This window comes from Dromiciops gliroides, chromosome 1, assembly GCF_019393635.1.
Source record: "Dromiciops gliroides isolate mDroGli1 chromosome 1, mDroGli1.pri, whole genome shotgun sequence".
Taxonomy (NCBI): Eukaryota; Metazoa; Chordata; class Mammalia; order Microbiotheria; family Microbiotheriidae; genus Dromiciops; species Dromiciops gliroides.
In genome coordinates, this window is record NC_057861.1 from 602,966,209 (window position 1) to 602,989,180 (window position 22,972).

At 38.8% G+C, this 22,972-nt stretch overlaps 1 protein-coding gene across 2 annotated transcripts in view; it reads left to right on the plus strand.

Moving 5' to 3' along the window:
* Positions 1 to 4,767, plus strand: part of AGTPBP1 (ATP/GTP binding carboxypeptidase 1) — a 212,696-nt gene extending 207,929 nt beyond the window's left edge. For both annotated transcript variants that reach the window (XM_043963953.1, XM_043963922.1), the window contains exon 27: positions 2,745 to 4,767. In XM_043963953.1, coding sequence (XP_043819888.1) covers positions 2,745 to 2,748 — 4 coding nt within the window. In that variant the 3' untranslated portion in view covers positions 2,749 to 4,767. The remainder of the gene's footprint in view (positions 1 to 2,744) is intronic.
* The last annotated feature ends 18,205 nt before the right edge of the window (positions 4,768 to 22,972 follow it).

Sequence of the window (22,972 nt, forward strand, 5' to 3'; positions counted from 1 at the left end):
AGAGCGCTGGCCTTTTTGGGCTTCCTGACTTGATGGTGGTGGCGGCAGAGGACTTCACAGGAAATTTGAGGAAAGATAGGAATGCCAGGCTGTTAGAATTCTGTTCTCAATCTTTTTCTTTCTATTTTCCAATAAACCCTTAAAAACCTAAACTCGTTTTATCAGTGATTTTTAGTCAGTTTCCCCCAAACTGGGGGAACAGATTAGAATCCACATTTAGAATCTTAAATTACACACAATCTTTTATGGAAACAAAATTCCCTTTTTAACACCAGCATTCTACTGTCTGGAAGTCCAAGAGTACAGACATCTCCAAAAAATTCAAGTTGACAATCACCCAGAGAAAATGACACTAACTCTCAGAGCCTTGGTTTGAACACTGCTGGTAAATGTTTTTGGATTTGTTTTGCTTTTTAATTTTAACAATACTTTATTTTTCCCCAAATATATGTAAAAATAATTTTGGGCATTTACTTTTTAAAATTTTGAGTTCCACATTTTCTCTTTCCTTCCCCATCTCCCTCCCTGAGACAGTAAGCATTTTGATATAGGTTATACATGTGGAATCATGCAAAATGTATTTCCACATTAGTCATGTCGCAAATGAAAACACAGGGCAGACCTCCCTCTCCACCAAAAATAGAGAGAGTGAAAAATAGTATGCTTCCATTTGCATTCAGATTCCATCAATTCTTTCTCTGGAGGTGGACAAAATTTTTCACTGTGAGTCCTTTGGGATTGTCTTGGATTGTTGTGTTGCTGAGAATAGCTAAGTCATTCACAGTTGAGCATGGTGCAATATTGTTGTTATTGTGTATGTGTTCTCCTGATTATGCTCACTTCACTTTGCATCAGTTCAGATAAGTCTTTCCTGTTTTTTTTTTCTGAAATCTGCCTGCTCATCATTTCTTACAGCACAAGAGTATTCCATTACATTCATATCCCACAACTTGTTCAGGCATTCCCTAATTGATGGATATCCCCATAATTTCCAATTCTTGGCCACTACAAAAAGAGCTGCTATAAATATTTTTTGGTACAAATAGGTCCCTTTCCTCTTTTGGGGATCACTTTGGGAAATAAACTTAGCAGGGGTATTGCTAGATCAAAGGGTATAGACCATTTTATGGCCCTTTGGGAATAGTTATGGCTAGTAAACATTTAACAACTGGCTCTCTGGGGAAAAATGTGAGAAACTTTTAACTTTAATCTGTATTATTGAGTTTTTTCCTCATTTTCTTAAATATGGAAATCAACAGAACAATAAATTAAGCCCTGATTTATAGCCTTTGCCAATTTCCCAGATGTAAATGGTTGCATTGAAAATGGAACAATCACCTCCCATTAGCCTGGTCAAGTTGGCTTGGGAACACCCCTACTTAATTTCCATATCTTGAAATTGGGATTATAATAGTTGTACTATCAACTCCACTGGGTTGTTGTGAAGAATGCACTTGTACCCTTGCTCCACCCCTCATCACAATTCCATCTCCTGTTTCTTCACTTTTCTGCGCTACACCCCCCCCCCCCATCCCTGGAATGCTCTACCTCTTAAACTTTGACTCTTGAGATGCCTGGCTTCCTTTAATACTCAGCCCAAGTACCATCCAGGTGACTAGAGTGTGGGCCTGGAATCAGGAAGACTCTTGTTCATGAGTTCAAATCCACTGTCAGGACACTTACTAGCTATGTGACTCTGGGTAAGTCACTTAACCCTGTTTGTCTTAGTTTCCTCATCTGTAAAATGAGCTGGAGAAGGAAATGACAAACCACTCCTGTTTCTTTGTCAAGAAAACCTAAAATGGGGTCATGAAGAGTCAGACACAACCGAAACAACTGAACGACAACAACAACAAAAAGTTCTATCTCCCATAGGAAGCTTTTTCCGGCTCTCCCAGGTATTAGTGTCTTTCCCTCTAAGGCTCCCTGCCAGCTACTCTGCATTTATTTTGTATATTCCAATTAAGATGCATTGTTTTTCCCATTAGAACGTAAGGTCCTTGAAGGCAGGGACTGTTTTTGGTTTTTGCCTTTCTTTGTCTCCCCAGCTATTAGCCTAGTGACTGGTACATAGTAATTGCTTAATAAATGCTTGTTGATCGATTAAAACAAAGTGCTACACAAATATGTCATTGCTTTTGAAGGATGAGCTTTCCCAGAGTATACATCATATTTCTGTATTCTAAATCTCACAGTCACTCAGACCATTTGTACACGAACATACAGACATGCACAACACTACATGGGAACAAATGTATGTGGGAACACACATATTCTCAGTGCATGCACATACATACGCACGTAGCTCTGTATGCACATTGGATTTTCTCATTGCTCTCTCACACTACTTCATTGGTTTAGGAGGAGAAGTTGTGATCCTTTTATGGAAAAGAATGGAAATTGAATCAGAGATTATATGAATAGTTCAACGGCCTAGAGGGGTATGAATGAGACTCAGGTGTCCCTTCTCCAGATCAAGGTTCAGTCTCACAGATGCCACTGATTAGTCATAAGAGTCATGAGAGCCTTCATGCAGGTGGCCATTCTAATCCCCCTATCGAAAAGGAACATTCTTAAGGGAATCGTTCCTTCAAATGTCAATTTTCCATGTCTGGTCTGCTCTCAGAGGGAATACCTGCAGCGGGGAAAAGAGAATGAAATCTGCTCCATTGTTTCTGAGTGAGAAGTATGAAGGGTTGGTTTCATTTTTTAAATGCAAAAACGAGAACTTCTCTTGTTCACAGATAACCAAAGAACATCTGGAATTTCCAAGCAGAAACTTTCCAGATGTCACAAAGAAGAATCTGCCTGTTTAAAGAAAGAACAACAGCAGCAGCAGCAACAACAACAACAACAAAACTGACATTGCCCAAGCTTCCTGGGCTACCTCCCATTATACTTGTCATTTTAATAACTTGATATGTTCTTTATTTTGTAATGTATTTGGATGCTATGGTGATCAGTACCGCATCAATGAGAACCAGGATGGAAAATTGTACACAATGGAGAACTCATGTTATGTCTGTTTGTAGTTGGTTATGTGGTCCTAAGCCTAATTCCCCTGCATGCCCAGAGAACTCTTGTTGATCCAAGAGATGGGGATGATGTATTCCAGGTCACACCACTCCCTTGCCCAACCTCCTTCCAATAATGAGATGCTTTTATGCTGAAGAGGCTGCCTAATTAGATGCTATATTTCAGAGGAGCAATGGTTGGGGAGGGGGGGGTTGCAACTTTATTTTGAGAAAACATGTAGTAAATATTTGACTGTTCAAATAGGAGTAAGGGGTTTATTTGAATGACCGAGGTCAGAGAAGGGATCGGTTAACTGACAAAAGTCGACTCGTTATTTGTATCTTCCCATTTAACTTACATGTACATCTTACCTGTGGTGGGTTGATTGTCTAGGGGAGCAGACCTTGTGGTGAAGGGGCTCCACCATCCCCACCAACATCAACACCAGCTGCCCCCCCCCAGTGGGGTAGGTAAGCCAGAGAGTCATAGGAATAACAGCTTCCCACCTCCAGGTGACCAAGCCTGCTTCCCGTCCAGTTTCTACAAAGCGATTGTCCAGGGGAGTAAACATATAGAGAATAGAATGACATTCCTGCTTCCACTAACGCCACCTGCTGATGATTGGGAAGCCCAGGTCCCCTGGGAATAGCAGCCTCCTCCAAACCATCAGCCCTGATTCTAGTCCAGCCCTTACAAAGGAACTGACTGGGGGAGCCCCACCTTGTGAATCTGACCCAACAACTAACTGTCTCTGCAACTTCTGTAGCCCCTACCTCCGAAGCAACCATAGCTACTAGAAGACTCAGAAAAGCAAGTTCTTAACCTTGGCACCATCAAACTTCTCAGCATCAGAAATGACCCTTAAGAAGATACATTGCTATCTGTTTTTGCTGCTGTAATGTAAGAACCATGGATGGAGCTTTTCCATCAGACTTGCTGCTAAACCTTTCTAGATGTGGTATCTTTCCCTATTAGAATGTTAGCTCCTTGAGAACAAGAATTTGTCTTCTGAGCACTTAAAATAGTGCTTTGCACAAAGTAAGCACTTGACAAATGTTTTCTCATTCTTTCATTGATTCATAATCAGATCTGGGTCCAGATTATTTGTCCACTCAAAGTTATATGCAGAGAGGACTCTTGCCAAGAGCATATGAGGAGTTCTGTAAAAGATGTCAGTGATCTCATGCCTCTCCTTCCTCCTCCATCCACATAGTCTGCAAGAGGGACAAAGGATACGTGTAAATTAAAAAAAATATATATACACATATATGTAAATATAATCTGAGATCAGAGGCTGCTGGGAGAAAGCAGCATTGACTAGGGCTCCTGGGTTATGGTGACAAAATTAAGATAGCTATGGAGGAAGGGGTGTCAGCAGCAGAGAGTGCTGGGTAAAGGACTGCAGCAGGCAGAAGCAAGGGTGAGCTGAGAGAAATGGACAGCTGACTCAAGTGTATGGGGAAAGAGATGATGAGACTCTATAGGGAAACAGGCAGGCAGAGAGATAATAATGACTCATCTCTTAAGCAAGGTTCTTAAATCTACTCACATGACTGGGATTTTTCCTATTGCTGTTTATGAGCTATGTTATGGGGCTCTGACAAATATTTGATATGTGGAAAATTGTGGAGAACAGAATGGGAGATAGGACAATGTCCTGATTTTCCCTTCCTTCCTTCCTTCCTTCCTTCCTTCCTTCCTTCCTTCCTTCCTTCCTTCCTTCCTTCCTTCCTTCCTTCCTTCCTTCCTTCCTTCCTTCCTTCCTTCCTTCCTTCCTTTCTTTCTGGCGAGGCAATGAGGGTTAAATTACTTGCCCAGGGCCACATAGCTAGTAAGTGTCAAGTGTTTGAGGTCAGATTTGAACTCAGGTCCTCCTGAATCCAGGGCTGGTGCTTTATCCACTGTGCCACCTAGCTGCCCCAATTTCCTGATTTTCAAAAGAGAAAAAAAGAATCCAATTTGAAAAATAGAGGTCAGTGAGTATGACCTTAATTCCTAGGGAGATTATAGAATTGGTCATTTAAAAATGAAAATGGCTTATTTTTATAATTCTGAACATTTACCCCCTATTTTTAACTGTTTATTTAGGAAAATATTTATAGTATAGGAACTTTGATATTCCCAATGGAAAATGAATTGGATTGTTGTTTAATTCCCTTGCCTTACCTCATAATTGTAATGATATTCATAATTTAAATGGTTTTAATGGAGATTTTATTTTTATTTTTTCGATTAATGATAATTTATTCTCTCATTAAAAAGAACAAATTCCTTATAGCAATGAGACAGTCAAGAAAAAAGAATTCCTGCATTAGCCATGTACAAAAATACATGTCTCTCAGAATGAAACATTAAAAAGAGGAAACTAGGCACAGCTAGGTGGCACAGTAGATAGAGCACCGGCCCTGGATTCAGGAGGACCTGAGTCCAAATATGACCTCAGACACTTGACACACTTACTAGCTGTGTGACCCTGGGCAAGTCACTTAACCCCAATTGCCTCGCCAAAAAAAAAAAAAAAGAGGAAACTAATTGATATCTCAAAAAAACCAACCCAATAAGAAAAATATAGGATAGCTTAATCAAAAATAGATTGTGCCAGACTGAACTTACTTCCTTTTCTGAAAGTTACCAAACTGACTCAATCAGTAAAAAAAGCCATAGATAGAACTTGCCCAGATTTTAGCAAAGCATTTGATAAAGGTTCATTTTTTTGTAGAAAAGATGAAGAGATATAGACCATACAATTATAGAGTTTGGTGGTTTCAAACCATTTGAATGAAGAGACTCAAAGAGTAGTGTGTAAGGATTCAGTGTCAACTTTGTAGGTCTCCAGTGGAATTCTCTGCAGTTTAACCTTTTTATCAATGACTTGGGTAAAGGTGTGACATGTATGGTAGGAGTAATAACCACTAGGTATCCCTGCCATCTAAGTTGGATTCATACTCTCTCTCTCCCACCCCACCCCACCCTCCCAAAAAAGACAAAGAAGCTATCCCTAAGACTTGATTAGTCTGGTTGACTGTAGCTTGACCTGCTGACACGGCTTACCAGTTGTCTAAGGTATAAAAAGGCCAGCCCTGTAAGGAGCTAATGCTCTTTAGACTTCATAGATATCCCACTGCCATAGAGGTCAATATGCCCTTCAGGCCAGATATGTTTGTGTATGGAGATGAGGGAGGTTGCATCAATCTGAATTTGTACTCATCCTTGCTGATTATACTTCCCTGTGCTGCATCCTTACTGTTTATACTTCCCTGTGCTGCATCCTTGCTGATTATACTTCCCTGTGCTGCATCCTTACTGTTTATACTTCCCTGTGCTGCATCCTTGCTGATTATACTTCCCTGTGCTGCCTCCTTACTGGTTATACTTCCCTATGATGCATCCTTCCTAATTATACTTCCTGTGCTGCATCCTTGTTGAATATACTTTTTATGTGATGATTAAATAAACTTTTTTGTTCAGGCTTAGATGGCTTGCAGTTGTCTCATTTCTTTCTAATCATGAGCTTGAGCTGCTGGCTTAGAACAGCATGCTTATCAAATCTGCAATTTGTACAAAGCAGTTTGGCATCACTGGAAGCACAGTGTAATTTCCAAAATGAGATCAGGCCTGATCTCTTACTATTCACTTCTGGGTTCAGCTCATTTGTCCCCCTCTATGTATCTTGCCAAGAGAATATGAGAAATTTTTATGACTGACTGGATGAAGGCTAGCCACCGATTGTAGTTGTAACTAACAGGAAGCAGGAAATCTGAAAGAAAAGGAATATAAAGGTTAAGAGGCTGAAGGGACAAGGGCAGTGATTTTCAGAGAAAATTCCCAAATGGTGCAAATATTTTAATTGCATAATATATTTAACTAAGGACCTTAGACAAGAAAATGGGAGGCATCCATAAAGGTTATGGAGTAGAAAGGGGGGAAAAACTTAACATGGGCTTAAAACAGGAGTTCTTAACCTGTTTTGTGTCACTAGACTTTTGACAAAGTCTGGTGAAGCCTTTAGAACCCTTCTCAGAATAATATTTTTAAATGAATAAAATAATTATAAAGGAATCCAATTACATTAAAACATAATCCTTAAAATATTTTTTCCCCAAAGTTCCCAGGTTAATTGCCCTTGGCTTAAAAGCAATTGCACATCATTAAAATATACGCAATTATAAGTTACTATAAACTCACAACCTCTATTGTCTGATTGTTAAATTTTCACTGTAAGCATTTACACCTCAGAAATTGGCAAATAAGGGCTTGGTTTATTGCCTTGTTGATTTCCTAGATTTAAGAAAGTGATGGAGAGGGGGCAGCTAGGTGGTGCAGTGGATAAAGCACCGGCCCTGAATTCAGGAGTACCTGAGTTCAAATCCGGCCTCAGACACTTAACACTTACTAGCTGTGTGACCCTGGGCAAGTCACTTAACCCCAATTGCCTCACTAAAAAAAAAAAAAAAGAAAGTGATGGAAAGAAAGCTAATATAGATTATATTTAAAAGCTATCATGCACATTATTTTTTTCCTTCCAGTTAGCTGGTTGTTAAACATTTACTAGCAAGTCCCTGTTTGAAAGTATACTGGCGTTATTATTAAGCTTATGTTTTGCTTAAGCACAGAAGGAAACAAAAAATCAAGTAAGTTGAGAGTAGTGTGGAGTTGGGTTCTGGACCTGAGCTGATCTCTGTTCTACTTGGTAACTTAACTAAAGACCCCCTATTGCAATGGGGTATCTTTGAGCCTCAGCTTAGCTTAGTATTTAGGTCATAGAGCTGGACTTGTATTTTAGGAAATGAGTTCTTGACAGTTGTGCTGGGTGGGACCTCAGAGCCCATCCAGTCTAATTCCATCTTTTTACAGATGAAGAAATTACCGGGACCTAGAAAGTTTTAGTGGTTAGCCCAAAGTTACATAAACATTATGCATTAGGGATAAGCTTCAAACCTTGGTCGTAAGTAAGTCCTGACGTTCTGGGATAATTTGATTAAATAAGGAAATTATAGATTTAAGCTGAACCCTTTCTTTTTTTTTATGAGATATTTTATTTTTTCCGTTACATGTAAAGATAGTTCTCAACTTTTGTTTATACATGCTTTACAATTTCAGATTTTTCTCCCTCCCTCCCCTCCCTCCCCCCTCCCCTAGACAGCAGGTAATCTGATATAGGTTATATCTATATATCTCTATACATATACATATATATATATATATATACACACACACACATATATATACACATAATAACATTAATCCTATTTCTGCATTAATCCTGTTACAAGAGAAAGAATCAGAGCAGTGATGCAAAACCTCAAAATAGAAAAAAAAAAAACAACAGCACCCAAAACAAAAGAAATAATATGGTTCAATCAGCATCTATACTCCACAGTTCTTTCTTTCTTTTTTTTTTCTTGGATTTGGAGATCCTCTTCTATCATGAGTTCCCTGGAACTCTTCTGTACCATTGCATTGGTGAGAAGAATATAGTCCATCACAGTGGGTCAACACTCAATGTTGATGATACTGTGTACAATGTTCTTCTGGTTCTGCTCATCTCACTCATCATCAGCTCACGTAAGACCCTCCAGGTTTCTCTGAACTCTTCCTGCTCATCATTTCTTACAGCACAATAATACTCCATTGTATTCATATACCACAACTTGTCCAGCCATTCCCCAATTGATGGGCACCCCCTCAACTTCCAATTCCTTGCTACCACGTAAAGAGCAGCTATAAATATTTTTGTACATGTGGGTCCCTTTCCCCCTTCCATGATTTCTTTGGGCAAAAGACCTAAAAGTGGGATTGCTGGGTCAAAGGGTATGCACATAAGCTGAACCCTTTCAACTGGACCTAGGAAAGGAAGCAGAACTGGGATCAGAGGAGAGATCTAGGGACTACTAAGGAGAAGAATTAAATCAGGAAAAAAATGCAGTAAACTTGGCTTCCTTGATTGGGAGCATGGGAGATGAAGCATAAGACCCCCAGAGTATTATGGGTACCCCCACCCCCACCTCTTATCCCCTTGGCAGTAGAGATATGGGCTGTGGAAAGGGAACAGGGAGCAAGCTTAAAACTAAATTAGACTAAAGGATGATGCCTTTGTTAATATGTACAGATTTACTTCTAGTCCACTCTCTGTATCTGGGAAAAGACTGCATGAAGGATGAGAAAGAATGACAAGTAAAATAGAAGTAGAAGTTAAAGAAAGGGAAAAAATAGAGACATAGAGAGAGGGAAAGAGAAAGAGGGAGAGGGAAGGAGAGATGGAGCGGGGGAAGGAGGGAGACAGACACAGAGACAAAGGGAGATGGGGAAGGAGAGGAATTACCAGTTCCTGGCTTTGGGTAAATTACACTGTCAACTTCTTTTTTTGCTACTACTATAATGAGACTGACAGCCTTATTAGAGATGGTCACATGTAACACTCTTCTCTGGGCATGCCCAGTTCTAAAATGGAGTCGCCATTGAAGGAACTTTTGAGCATGCCCAGGTTGCCTAACATGGAACCCTCTGTGTCCCCTACCATGTGGACAGGGTAGTGCCCTTAATTGACTGCTTGAATCTTTTTTTTTTTGGTGAGGCAATTGGGGTTAAGTGACTTGCCCAGGGTCACACAGCTATTAATTGTTAAGTGTCTGAGGTCGGATTTGAACTCAGGTCCTCCTGAATCCAGGGCCAGTGCTCTATCCACTGCGCCACCTAGCTGCCCCTGCTTGAATCTTTAAAAATGGCCAGGCTGTGTGGGGCAGCTAGGTGGCGTAGTGGATAAAGCACTGGCCTTGGATTCAGGAGTACCCGGAGTACCCAAGTTCAAATCCAGCCTCAGACACTTGACACTTAACTAGCTGTGTGACCCTGGGCAAGTCACTTAACCCTCATTGACCTGCAAAAATTAAAAAAAAAATGGCCAGGCTGAGCTGTTCATTGTTTTGGGCCATTCTTATCTGCTGTATCTGTGAGGTATAGATCTTAATTCTTCCACAGCATAGATGCTATGAACTGAACTGGTCAGAGGGGAAAGACGTTCCTTCCTTTGCTCCTTCTCTTTTACCTCGACTGAGAAATGAGCCTGGGTGTGTTTGTTTCTATTTTGTTGTTTGTCCTCTGTTGCAGGTGTTAGAGATGCTCCTCCCAGATCCAGAAGTTCAAACCATGGTGACCTTGGAGCCAGGATTTGGGGTGGAATGATATAGTCAGCCAGCTTGGCTTGGAAGCCCTTAAAAGTCAGGGAGCCCAGGATTTGAACCTCTGCCTGGGGTTTGGTCTTGGAACTGGGACTGTGTGCTATGGTAACTGAACTATGCTTTGAACCTAATCCCCTTCTCCTCCTCAGAGACTGAGATAGTGCATGGAGGGAGTAGGTTTGTATATTTGTGAATGTACCTTTGAAAGTAAATATTTCTGTGTGAAAGCTAGTCTGACTGTCAGTCAGTGACTAGATAGAACTAGGGTACAGGGGATCAACCCCAGTAATTGAGGCAACAACATTGCTTGGGGCTGGAATCATTGACAGAGAAGTTGGACACTCTTAACTCCCTTAAGGGTACCAGAAAAACCTGGGTGAAATGGTTAAATCACACTTGGCCTTCCTGTGGTAGGGGCCAGGGTGCCCTGTGTTATGCATGAAAGTAGGTGAGTTGATTGGCTCTGATACAAATTCATGGGTAGTATGGCATAATATAAATAGAGCTAGGTTTGAGTCAGAGGACTTAAGTGTTTAGGACTATATCTTGCATATAGCAGGTGCTGAATAAATGTTAACTGACCCAAGTTCAAATCCTGACTCTGCCATTTGCTACCTGTATGGCCTTGGGAAATCATTTCTCTTCCTGGGACCTCAGTTTCCTCATCTAAAAAATGAGGGGGCTGGACCTCTCAGGTCACTTCCAGCCTTAAGTCTGATCCTGTGAGTTTCAGCTTAGCCCTCAGTGGTATTCAGAAATCCATGTATTAATTTCTAATTGACTTCCTGTTTCATCCCCACAGTGGCTGCTCCAAACCTTTTCTACTCTTCTCAGGATTCAAATTTTATAATTGACATCATGCTTAGTTCATGATGTCTTTTCCATAGAATCCCAGGGCACAAGTCTAGATTTCTCTTGTCTAGGCAATGACTGCAAAGGACATCTATGGAATTAATTTAGCCACTCCAGTCATTCCAGGGTGTCTCCTCACTGGAGATGAGCCAAGACTGAGAGAGATCTACATAGATTAGACCCTTGCAGGCTCACATATCTATAATCTCTTAAACCTTCAGTATCTTCAACTATAAAATGAGAACTTTGAGCACAATGGGTTCTAGGATCCTGTCTAGATCTAGATCCCATCTATGATCCTGTGAGTCTATGATATTATCTTACTTGGTCCTGAGGCCAAAACATTGAACAATACAAGGAATTTGCAAAGAGGGAAGTTTAGGTTTGATGTAAAAAAATGTCCTAATGATTCTATCCAATGATAGAATGGTCTTCCCTGGGAGTCAATTAGGCTCCCCCTCACTGGATGACTAGTTGCTGGGCAGGTTGTAGAGGGTATTCCTTCACTTGTGGATTGGATGAGGTGGCCTCTGGGGCACCTTCCAACTCTGACATTCTATGACCCTTTGATCCTCAGGCATCATATTGGGACTACCATTTTTTTATCATCAAGGAGCTGGGTAAATGACAATATAATAAAGATCAGTCAAGATACTGAAGACTCATACTTAAAGGTTGGGAGAAAGAGTGGTAGGTACAGTGGAAAGAATGCTGGAGGTGGAGTCAGAGACTCTGTTTTTCAATTCTAGCTCTGCCCTGTGTGACTTTGGGTAAATCATTTAACTTCTAGGGTCCTCACTTTTCTCATTTGTAAAATAAAAGAGTTGAACTTTATGACTTCTAAGTTTCTTTCCAGCTCTGAGGCTGTAATTAGCAAATGGAGTACATGTGATGCATCAAATTGGGTTAAAACAAACAATTCCTTCATCTTCCAATTTGGACATGTAATATATATGCATGCATGTATATAAATATGTGTATATAAAATATAGCCATATTATATATAATATGCTATATATTGTATATATGTGTGTGTGCATGTGTATGTAGATCTCAATAATACCTATAAGTAGCTTTGAAATCATTCTTGTTTTAATATCAATCTTGTCATTGAATATGAGGTCTTTATAATTAGACGTATTTGGTGTGTGAGGTGCAAAGAATAACAAAATCTGTTATGATGCTGGTATTGACAAAGAAACCACTTTTATTATGGAATTTCCTTGTAATTCATGGATGTAAATATTCATTGGTGTGACCACTGAATCCATCATTACATACACAGAAGACAAGGCTTATAAGCATTTCACAATGGTGAAATAGCGTGGTGTTTATTATGGGTATGATTGTATATATAACTCCTTCCTAAAAAAACTCCCCAAACAAATATTACTATATATATGTGGGTGATGATTCTCCTCTCCCTACTGAGAACCCAGGTTGAGGCTGAAGTAATTGTAACATAATTAAGTTATAGAGGCTAATGTTGATGCCAACATTTCTACTTAGAACAGACAATAAACCAGATGGGTGCCAGGCAGAAGAATTGCCCTTGGGAGTAGTGGGAATCATAATGACTTAGTATGGAAAGCAGAAATGAGGCAATGCTACGCAGTGGATAGAGAGCCAGCCACAGAGTTAGAGACACCTATGTTTAAGAACTACTACCTCTGAATCTTGCTGGCTGCATGTTCTAGGCAACTCTCAAATACTTTAAGTAGAAGTTCAGGTGTTAATATGCATGGTTAGAAGGAATTTCCTCGTGAGGAGATTTCTATTCCAATAGTTCTTCCCAGCAAAAAGGGGGGCATTTTAAGGCCTGGACTATGAAGGAGATTCATCTAATTGTCTTTCAAGCTTAAAGAATGTATGTGTTTATATGTGTGTGTGTGTGTGTGTGTGTGTATATATATATATATATATATATACACACACACACATATATACACACACACACATATATACACACACACATATATACACACATACACATATTCACAATGCATATATATGCATATATTAAAACAATATGCATGTATACATTATATTCACATGTGTATATACATAGATACAGGCACGTATATACATGTACATTTTGTATGTCTAATATATGAAAATATAGAATATAAATAATAAAAAGTTAAGACTATGCATTTGTATAGCATTTTACCTTTTACAAAGTACTTACTTCATACTAACCTTTATAGAGGAAAAAGCACTGGATTTGTATTATGGGCCACATGTGGGCAGGGCCTGAGGCCTCTCCCTTATAGCATTATATAGGCTGGAAGAAGTCAGATCAAAAACTCCCGAGTCATTTTATTTTACTGAGTCTCACGTTTTTTTCATCTGTAAAATGAAGGGATGAAATGGAATGCCCATCAGTTGGGGAATGGCTAAACAAACTGTGGTATATGATGGTGATGGAATATTATTGGGCTATAAGAAATGACAAGCAGGATGACTTCAGAAAGGCATGGAAAGACTTCTATGAACTGATGTATAGTGAAGTGAGCAGAACCAAGAGAACATTGTACACAGTGACAGTAATATTGTTTGATGAAGAACTGTGATTGACTTGACTATTCTCAACAATACAATGATCCAAGATAATCCCAAAGGATTCTTGAAACATCCTAGCCACCTCCAAAGAAAGAACTGATATTGATGGAACAGACTGACGCATGCTATTTTTCACTTTCTTTCCCTTTTTTCCTTTTAATCAAGTTACAAAATGATAAATATGGTAATGTTTTACATAATCATACATGTTGATTGTTTGCCATCTTGGAGAGGGGAGTAGAGGAGGGAGAAAAGGAAGAATAAAAATTGGAACCCAAATCTACAAATAAAAATGTTTATTACATTAAAAAATGAAGGGATGGGAATAGACTAGGGGTTCTCAAAGTATGGCCTCAGGATCCCTGGGAGGGTTCCTTAGACTTTCAGGGGGCCTTGGAGGGCAAAAATATTTTCACAAAAATACTAAGATGTTATTTGCTTATTAAAACACTCCTTCCTTATCCAACCATATATCTGTATGAAGCTGGATTTTCTTCATCTACTTCAACCAAAACAACATCACAACAGATTGGATACAGAAGCAGATAGGAAAATCCAGCTGTCTTTTATTAAGCCAGCCATTTAAATAGATTTGCAAAAATATGTAAAACAATGACACTCTTCTCACTACATGTTTTTTGTTTTGCAAAATATAGTTATTTTTCTTAAAATACACTATATCAATATGTTCATTACTATTATTACTATTAATAGGATCAATACTATTATTTTAAATGAATTAATAAATATTTCTAAAATCATTCATTATAATGTCTAATACAGTAAATATTGATAGCTATAACCCACATTAAACAAAAGCTCCTCAGTATTTTTTAAGAGTGCAAAAGGAGGGGTAGCTAGGTGGTACAGTGGATAGAGCACTGGCCCTGGAGTCAGGAGTACCTGAGTTCAAATCTGGCCTCAGACACTTAACACTTACTAGCTGTGTGACCCTGGGCAAGTCACTCAACCCCAATTGCCTCACTTAAAAAAAAAAAAAGAGTGCAAAAGGAACCTGAGACCAAAAAAATTTGAGAATTGCTGGACAGGCTGATCTCTGAGACCTCCTTCAGTTTTAACATACTATGATTCCCTTTTTCCCTTTCCAGGACAGGATGGGTACCCACAGTCTGTTACATAATGAGTTTTATACAATACAGGAGCCAGTGACTCACACAACAGGCCTCTTAACACATCCCTTGGGACAAGGAAGTTTCTGACACTTTTGAAGAAAAAATGATGTTGAAAAATAGCAGTCCCAGCATCAGATGTGTCTGATATGGGCTCTGTGGTGCTACATTACTCTCTTGCCTAAAGATGAAGACTTTATGACTTGGTTATACTCAGTGATACAATGATCCAAGACAACTCTGAAGGATTTATGAAGAAAAATGCTATACATTCCCAGAGAAAGAACTGATGGTGTCTGAATACAGATTGAAGCATACATTTTAAACATTTTATTTTTCTTGAGTGTTTTTGTTGTTTTCTTCCACAACATAATATGTAAATGTTTTTGTATGACTACACATGTATAACTTATTTTTACTTGCTTGCCTTCTTAAAGGGGGGAGGGAGGAAGGAAGAGAATTTGGACCACAAAGTTTTAAAAATGGGTGTTAAGGGGCAGCTAGGTGGCGCAGTGGATAAAGCACCGGCCCTGGATTCAGGAGTACCTGAGTTCAAATCCGGACTCAGACACTTGACAGTTACTAGCTGTGTGACCCTGGGCAAGTCACTTAACCCCCTTTGCCCCGCCAAAAACAAAAACAAAAAAACAAAAAAAAATTGGTGTTAAAATTTGTTTTTACATGTAATTTGGGAAAAATAAAATTCTAAATAAACAAACAACAAAAAATGATAAAGACTTTGCTGTGGAGTTGTGAAAAGATCCAACCATTCTGGAGAGCAATTTGGAACTATGCCCAAAGGGATATAGGACTGTGCATACTCTTTGATCCAGCAATACTACTGCTAGGTTTATATTCCAAAGACATCTTTCAAAAGAGAAAAAGGCCTATTTGGTTTTGTTTTTGTTTTTTGTGGGGCAATGAAGGTTAAGTGATTTGCCCAGGGTCACACAGCTAGTAAGTGTCAAGTGTCTGAGGCCAAATTTGAACTCAGGTCCTCCTGAATCCAGGGCCAGTGCTTTATCCACTACGCCACCTAGCTACCCTTAAAAAGGCCTATTTGAACAAAAATATTTATAGCCACTCTTTTTATGGTGACTAAGAATTGGAAATCAAAGGAATGCCCATCAATTGGGGAATGGCTAAACAAGCTGTGGTATGTGATGGTGATGGAATATTATTGTGCTATAAGAAATGACAAGCAAGATGACTTCAGAAAGGCCTGGAAAGACTTGTATGAACTGATGTATAATGAAGTGAGCAGAACCAAGAGAACATTGTACACAGAGATAGCAATATTGTTTGATGAAGAACTGTGAAAGACTTAATTAACTATTATCAGCAATACAATGATCCAAGACAATCCCAATGGACTATTGATGAAACATACTATCCACCACCTCCAAAGAAAGAACTGATATTGATGGAACACAGACTGAAGCATGCTATTTTTCACTTTCATTTTTCCCTTTTATTCAAGTTTTCTTGTACAAAATGACAAATATGGTCATGTTTTACATAATCACACATGTATAATCCATATCTAATTGCTTACTGCCTTAAGGAAGGGGGAGGGGAGAGAGAGAAGGAGGGATAAAAATTGGAACCCAAAACTATAAATAAAAGCGTTTATTACTAAAAAAAAGAAAGAAAACAAAAAGAAAACAGGAAAACAGTTGCCTGTGCCTCCAAAAATAATTTGGTAACCCCCTCCCCCCATGTTCTAAAAAGTTCACATGTATTTGCCCCTATAGTCCTCTGTTAAGCCATCCTCTGATGCCTCATCATGGTATCAAGTGATCCCAGGTTCTTTTTTTTTTTTTTTTTTTTAGTGAGGCAATTGGGGTTAAGTGACTTGCCCAGGGTCACACAGCTAGTAAGTGTTAAGTGTCTGAGGCCGGATTTGAACTCAGGTCCTCCTGACTCCAGGGCCGGTGCTTTATCCACTGCGCCAATCTAGCCGCCCCTGATCCCAGGTTCTTAAAAGCTATGCCCAAGAATGCAAGCTCTGACAGTGTCTAACACACCTAAAAAGACTTCAAACATAGGCAACAAATGGTGTATGACATTTAAAAAGTAGCTTGGATACTAACTTAGTCTCTCCTGGAGATTTTGCTCACCAAAAAGATGGCCAGACATCAATAACTATCTCTTTGAATACCAGTTCAAGATGATAAAATTTTGATGAAAAATGTTGGTGTTCAGAGAATAGCGGAGAAACCTTATGAGCACAAAGTAAAGTGTAAATGAGAATCTCACCTGAAGAAGAGCTTGAAAAGTGAGATGGAGCTAAGACCTATATTTAAACAAATATAAACCAAGGCATCTTGATACAAAAGAACTCTTTTTTTTAAACGTGCTCAGAAGGAAAGTACCAAAGCAAACAGCTTGTTACATTTTTGGTCACAATGATGCATGAATGACCATCTACTCAGGCATAGAGCTGTGATATGAATGAATAGTGGGAGTAGCTAAGTACTGAAGAAATGAGAGATTCAAAAGATGTATTTGACACCCAAAGGCCAAAAAGAAGGGGGAAAATGACCTAAGATATTTTACAAGAAGGAGCTCAAATTTCTTATTCCATAATTTATATGACTAGACTCTCACTAGAATGAGGTTAAAAAAAAAAGAGGTTTGGCAGAGAGGCAACCTAAAAAATGTGCTTTTATAACTGTCTTACGTAAGGAGTACCCTTGGGACAATGTCTCCTTTTTTTGTGGTTGTTTAGTCATTTTTCAGTTGCGTCTGATAATCAGTTGTGTCTGATTCTTGGTGACCCCACTTCGGGTTTTACTGGCAAAGATACTGGAGTGATTTATCATTTTCTGCTGTAGGTCATTTTGCAGATGAGGAAACTGAGGCAAACAGGCTTTAAGTGACTTGCCCAGGGTCACACAGTAAGTGTGGTAAGTGGTTACGGCTGAATTTGAACTCAGGTCTTCCTGATTCCAGGCCTGGCTCTCTAGCCACTGCCCCAACTAGCTAGAAATAATGTTTCCTTACTTGTTGGCCAAATCAAACCCGAGTTGAGATGATAGAAACTTGGATATTAAGGTCTGTATTTGATTCCAAGAGGCTAATTTTTTCAACTTGGATTGATGGATTTATTAAGTTTTGTAGTTGCTTTTATTTTATTTTATTTTTATATTACAGTCATTTCCTGGTATATTACCCCCTCTTCTGACTAATGAACCATATTTTGTAACAACAATGTTTAGCTAAGCAAAACCAACCAAGGCAACTGTATCTGATTGCATATATAACATTCTATACTGGAATTCCACACCTTCTTATAAAATGAGAGAAGTGTATTACATCATACCCTATCCAGACTGGTCATTGAAATTAATTTGAGCTTGACTCATTTTGCTTTTCTTTATATTACATAGGCAGCTATAGAATGCTGGACCTGGAGTCAGGAAGAGCTGAGTTCAAATCTGGTCTCACACATGTACTGACTGGATGATCCTGGGCAAGTCACTTAACCCCTGTTTGCCTCAGTTTCCTCATCTGTAAAATGAGCTGGAGAAGGAAATGGCAAACCATTGCAATATCTTTGCCTAGAAAATTCCAAATGGGGTCCTGAAAAATTGGACACAACTGAAACAATTGAACAATAACAACATCTACCTTCCAGGGTTGTTGTGAGGCTAAAAGAAGATAATATTTGTAAAGCTCTGTGAAAGCCTTAATTCACTATATAATCACTAGCTTTTAAATACTAGCTCTTAGTACAATATTATGGTCATTGTGTATATTGAATAGTTCAGCTCACTTTGCATCAGTTCATACAAGTCTTCCCATTTTTTTCTCTAAATTCTTTATATTCATTGTCTCTTATGTTGCAATAATAGTAAAGAAGCAGCATGGTGTAATACAGAGGTGCCAACTCATGGAGGGGTGCAAGAGTCCAGCAAAGCGCCACAGTGGGAAATGTTTAACAAAATAAATAAAATACAATACAACATAGATAATGCTAATTTCTACTAGTCTAAGTCTAGACACGCAGTGACCCTTAGATTTTTCAGTGCTAAAGGCCAGGGCTTCTTAAACTTTTTCCACTTGTGACCCCTAATCACCTGAGAAATGGTTACTTGACTCTGGGTATATAGGTATATAAAATATGTATCCATAACCTTTTACTGTTGCCCTTTACATTCAGTTGTGTGAAGCCATATGGGGTCATGACCCACAGTTTAAGAAACTAGGCTCTAAGCCATTCTCTAAGATCACAAGTCACCTGGGAATTTCTTATGCCAATGAAATCATAAGTCTAGTCCCTATTATTTATATTCATACCACATTTTCTTTACCGCTATGTTTTATGGTCACAATAATTCATGAAGACCATCCCCAATCAATGGTTGACCATTTTGTTTCTGATTTGGAGTACTATAAAATTTGTCTACTACTTTTTTCTGTTTCCTTTTTTTTTCTTTTACATTTAGAATTTTATTTTCCTGAATTACATGTAAAATACAAATTTTGACATAATTTTTTTAAAACTTTGTGCTCCAAATTCTCTTCCTTCTTTGCTCCCTATCCCCACCCCCCAAGAACTCAAGAAATTCAATATAAGCTATACATGAGCAGTCACGTAAAACATTTCCACATTAGCCAGGTTGTGAAAGAAAACAGACAAAAACAAAACTTCAGATAAAGGAACTAAAAAAGAATATGCTTCAATCTGTACTCAGATACCATCGGTTCTCTCTCTGTAGATGGATTGCATTTTTCATAAAACCTTCAGAGTTGTCTTGGATCATTCAAATGATTATACTACTAATTGCTTTTTATATGACTGATTTTTTTTTGGTGAAGTATATGTCCAGTAGTAGGGTCACTGAATTAGAGAGTATTAATAGTTTAATGACTTTTTAAGATAAAGTTTCAGGTTGTTTCTCAAAATAATCAAATCAATTCACAATTCCACCAATAGTGAGTCAATATGCTTGTCTTTCCCCAACCCCCCTAATATTGATAGTTTCTGGGTTTTTCTAATCTGGGAAAATTTGCTGGATGAGGTGAAACCTTAGTTCTTTATCTTTGCATTTCTCTTATTGTTAGTGATTTGGAACATTTCAAATGATTGTTAGTAAATTGCATTTTTTTCTTCTAAAAACCATGGCCTTTGACTACTTATATATTAGGGAACAATTCTAAGAGTCCATTTGTCCGGTCCTGCCTGCAAAACAGCACTGGAATAGAGATTCCACAGCCTTTGTTGTCAACTGGTCTCAATACTTAGTCATCCAAACAGTTAAAAAAACCAAACTTCTTTATAATTTTAATTATGTTTAATTAAACTCCATCTTACTATCATTTAAACTTAATTCCATTGCAGATAGAGAATACTGACTCAGTATCCATCCTATAATGGTCATTTGATATCTGATAGTGGTCAAGTTTCACCTCTACCTTATCTTTTCTAGGCCAAATCACCCAGAATCCTTTACATTTTCTTAGTGTTTCTTCTACTTGGTACAGTATGGTGAAGCTCTATCCCTCATTTGAAAGCATCTGATTGACAACTATAGCTATTAATAGCTTTTTTGACTCTTCCTAGCTCCCAGGCCCACAGTTTATAAAGCCAGATGTGAAAGTGTAAGGGATGGGCTGACTTTGGGATGTTCCCCCTAGTTTTCATTTGAATGGACCTTGATGGTGGGGTTTTTTTTTTTTGACATTTTCTTTAGGAATGTTAGAAAAGACTGATGGCAAAGAAAAAGGATTTGCTAAAGATGAATCCTTTAATCCATCTAGAGATTATAGGTTTTAGAAAGTAATCCAAAGAAACAGGATATAAAGCTGCTTAAGTATTGTAAGTGGATTGTACTGTTAAACATAGCCAAATCATAGACTTGCTGGTTCAAGTTACTACACCTATGCCATATAGACAAAAGAAAAGAAGGAGGAAAGAATTATACCTGGGAATTGTGACATTTATTTTTTTTCTGGAAGATTTGTGAGAGTCAATCCCCAGGTACAATTAGAGTTGGAAACAGACAGTGGGTGGCAGAGGTGGGGTGGTACATGAAGTTGGGACAATGGGCAAGACTTCCTTTTTATTCAAATCTTTTAACTTGAGCTGGGGCTCTGAGCAGCTGTCACTAAAGTCTCAACTTTGAAAAGAAAAGATGGAACAAAGACACACCTTTGTTATACCTGCCATGCAGATGGCAGATTGAGGTTAACTCTTTTTAAATGTTCTACTGAATGGGAGCAGTTTGTACTAGATATTTTAAGGATGCTCAAATGTCATTAGGTTTTTAGAAGTTCTGGTTTATATCTCAGTGATATAAACTTATAGGGCAAAATCATTCATTCAATAATTATTTATTATGGACTTACTGTGTGCAGTGGGTAGAACACTGGGCCTGGAGTCAGGAAGACCTGAATTCAAATCTTAAGTGTGTGTGTATGTGTGTGTGCACACACGTGCATGCGTGTGAAACCCTGGGCAAGTTACTTAACCTTGTTTGCCTCAGTTCCTCATCTATAAAATGATCTGGAAAAGGAAATGGCAAACTACTCCAGTATCTTTAAAAAGAAAACCCAAGATGGGGTTAGGAAAAACAACACTGTGGAGGCATCATGGTAGAGTGCATAGAGAACCGACATGGGAATCAGGAAAAAGCAGGATGAAAAAGTATTTTCTGTGTGACCCTGGATAATTCATTTTACCTATCAATGACTTCAGGAAAAAGACTATAAACAGCAGAAGAATTTTAGATCTGCATTGGAAAAGGAAGTTTCCCTGTTGGAAGTTCTCTATATTGGTGAAATCACAGTCCTGCATTAAAAAGAATAAATGCATAGCATGGTAATAAGTGCTTAGGGAGATATGGAAATAAGACATGGTTGGTACTTAACTGATTCCTCCCTCCCTCCCCTCCTTCCTTCCTTCCCATCATAGTCTTTGGTCCCTGGTATTTTAGCCCCTTTTCAGTTTCTGGATCACATCAACCATTAGAACACTTAGATGGGCCCAGCCCCATTCCTAGCCTGGCTATCATGTCTGATGGACTTTAATTCCTTAGCCCTTTCAACCTAATATTGGGATGTGACAAAGTCTTTCACTATGGAGAGTGTAATGTCCAGGGAATTAAGTGGGGAGATGGAGTTTCAAGGTGAAACAAGGTGTATGGATATCAGATAATTGGATTTCTTCTTGTTCCTTTTGGTCTTTTGTGTTTGTATATATTTCTGTCTGTTAAATATATTCACCACCCTAAGAAACAGAGAACTTAGCACTGAGAGGACTATTGAAAAAGTCTTTGTAGATCAGCAACAAGGCGAAAAATGGTGAATAACTCTAAATAATTGGATTGTTTGCTTTTGTGTGCTTATGTCTTGCATATCTTGTCAGCTTAATAAATTAAACCTCATCCCTCCCCCCCTCCCCTGCCCCTGCTTCCCCACCCCACTGATGGGTGGGACAGAGATGCAGATGACTAGGGAAATCCAGAGAGGTACCTGAAAACTAGTGGCAAGGAGAGTTATGTGAGTAGATTTAAGTAGATAACTGACTTTCTGCTTGGGGATTATCCTCTATTGCTCCTTTCTGCATTTGCTCATATTTGCATTGTTCAGTCATGTCCAACTTTTCATGACCCCATGGACCACAGCATGATAGGCTCTCCCTTCCTCCACTGTTTCCCAGAAGTAGTCCTAATACCGTCCATGGGGTTTTCTTGGCAAAGATATTGGAGTGGTTTGCTATTTCCTTCTCCAGTGGATCACTTTTGTCAGACCTCTCCACTATGACCACCCCTTCTTCGTCCCACAAGCCTCTGGTCTAACACAGAAATATCAAATGTCACTTCATGACGCCAAGGAACTGACCTCCCAAGCCACATGGCTTGCCCTCAGACACCTTCTCCTCATGGCAGAGCTTTCCTACAGTAACTCTCCAACAGGTGGCATCACTCCAATTGTTACACTATGTTTGTCTTTCTGTCAGTATCCAGTAAAATCCGTGACTGCTACAAGTTCAAGTTGGTCTCTGAAAAGAGAAAATGGAAGCCCTGAAGGAATTCACCTCTATTTTCCAGGTTATCAAGGAGAATTAGGAGTTCTTTGGAAGAACAGAAGAAGGACTTTAAGGGGGGGAAATAAAAGGAAAAGACTGAAGATATCATAGGGAAACTGTTCGTAAATAGAACCAGCAATAAAACCTACCAGATGTTTATAGATAAATGTACAAAGGCATGGGTGATAAACAGGTGAACT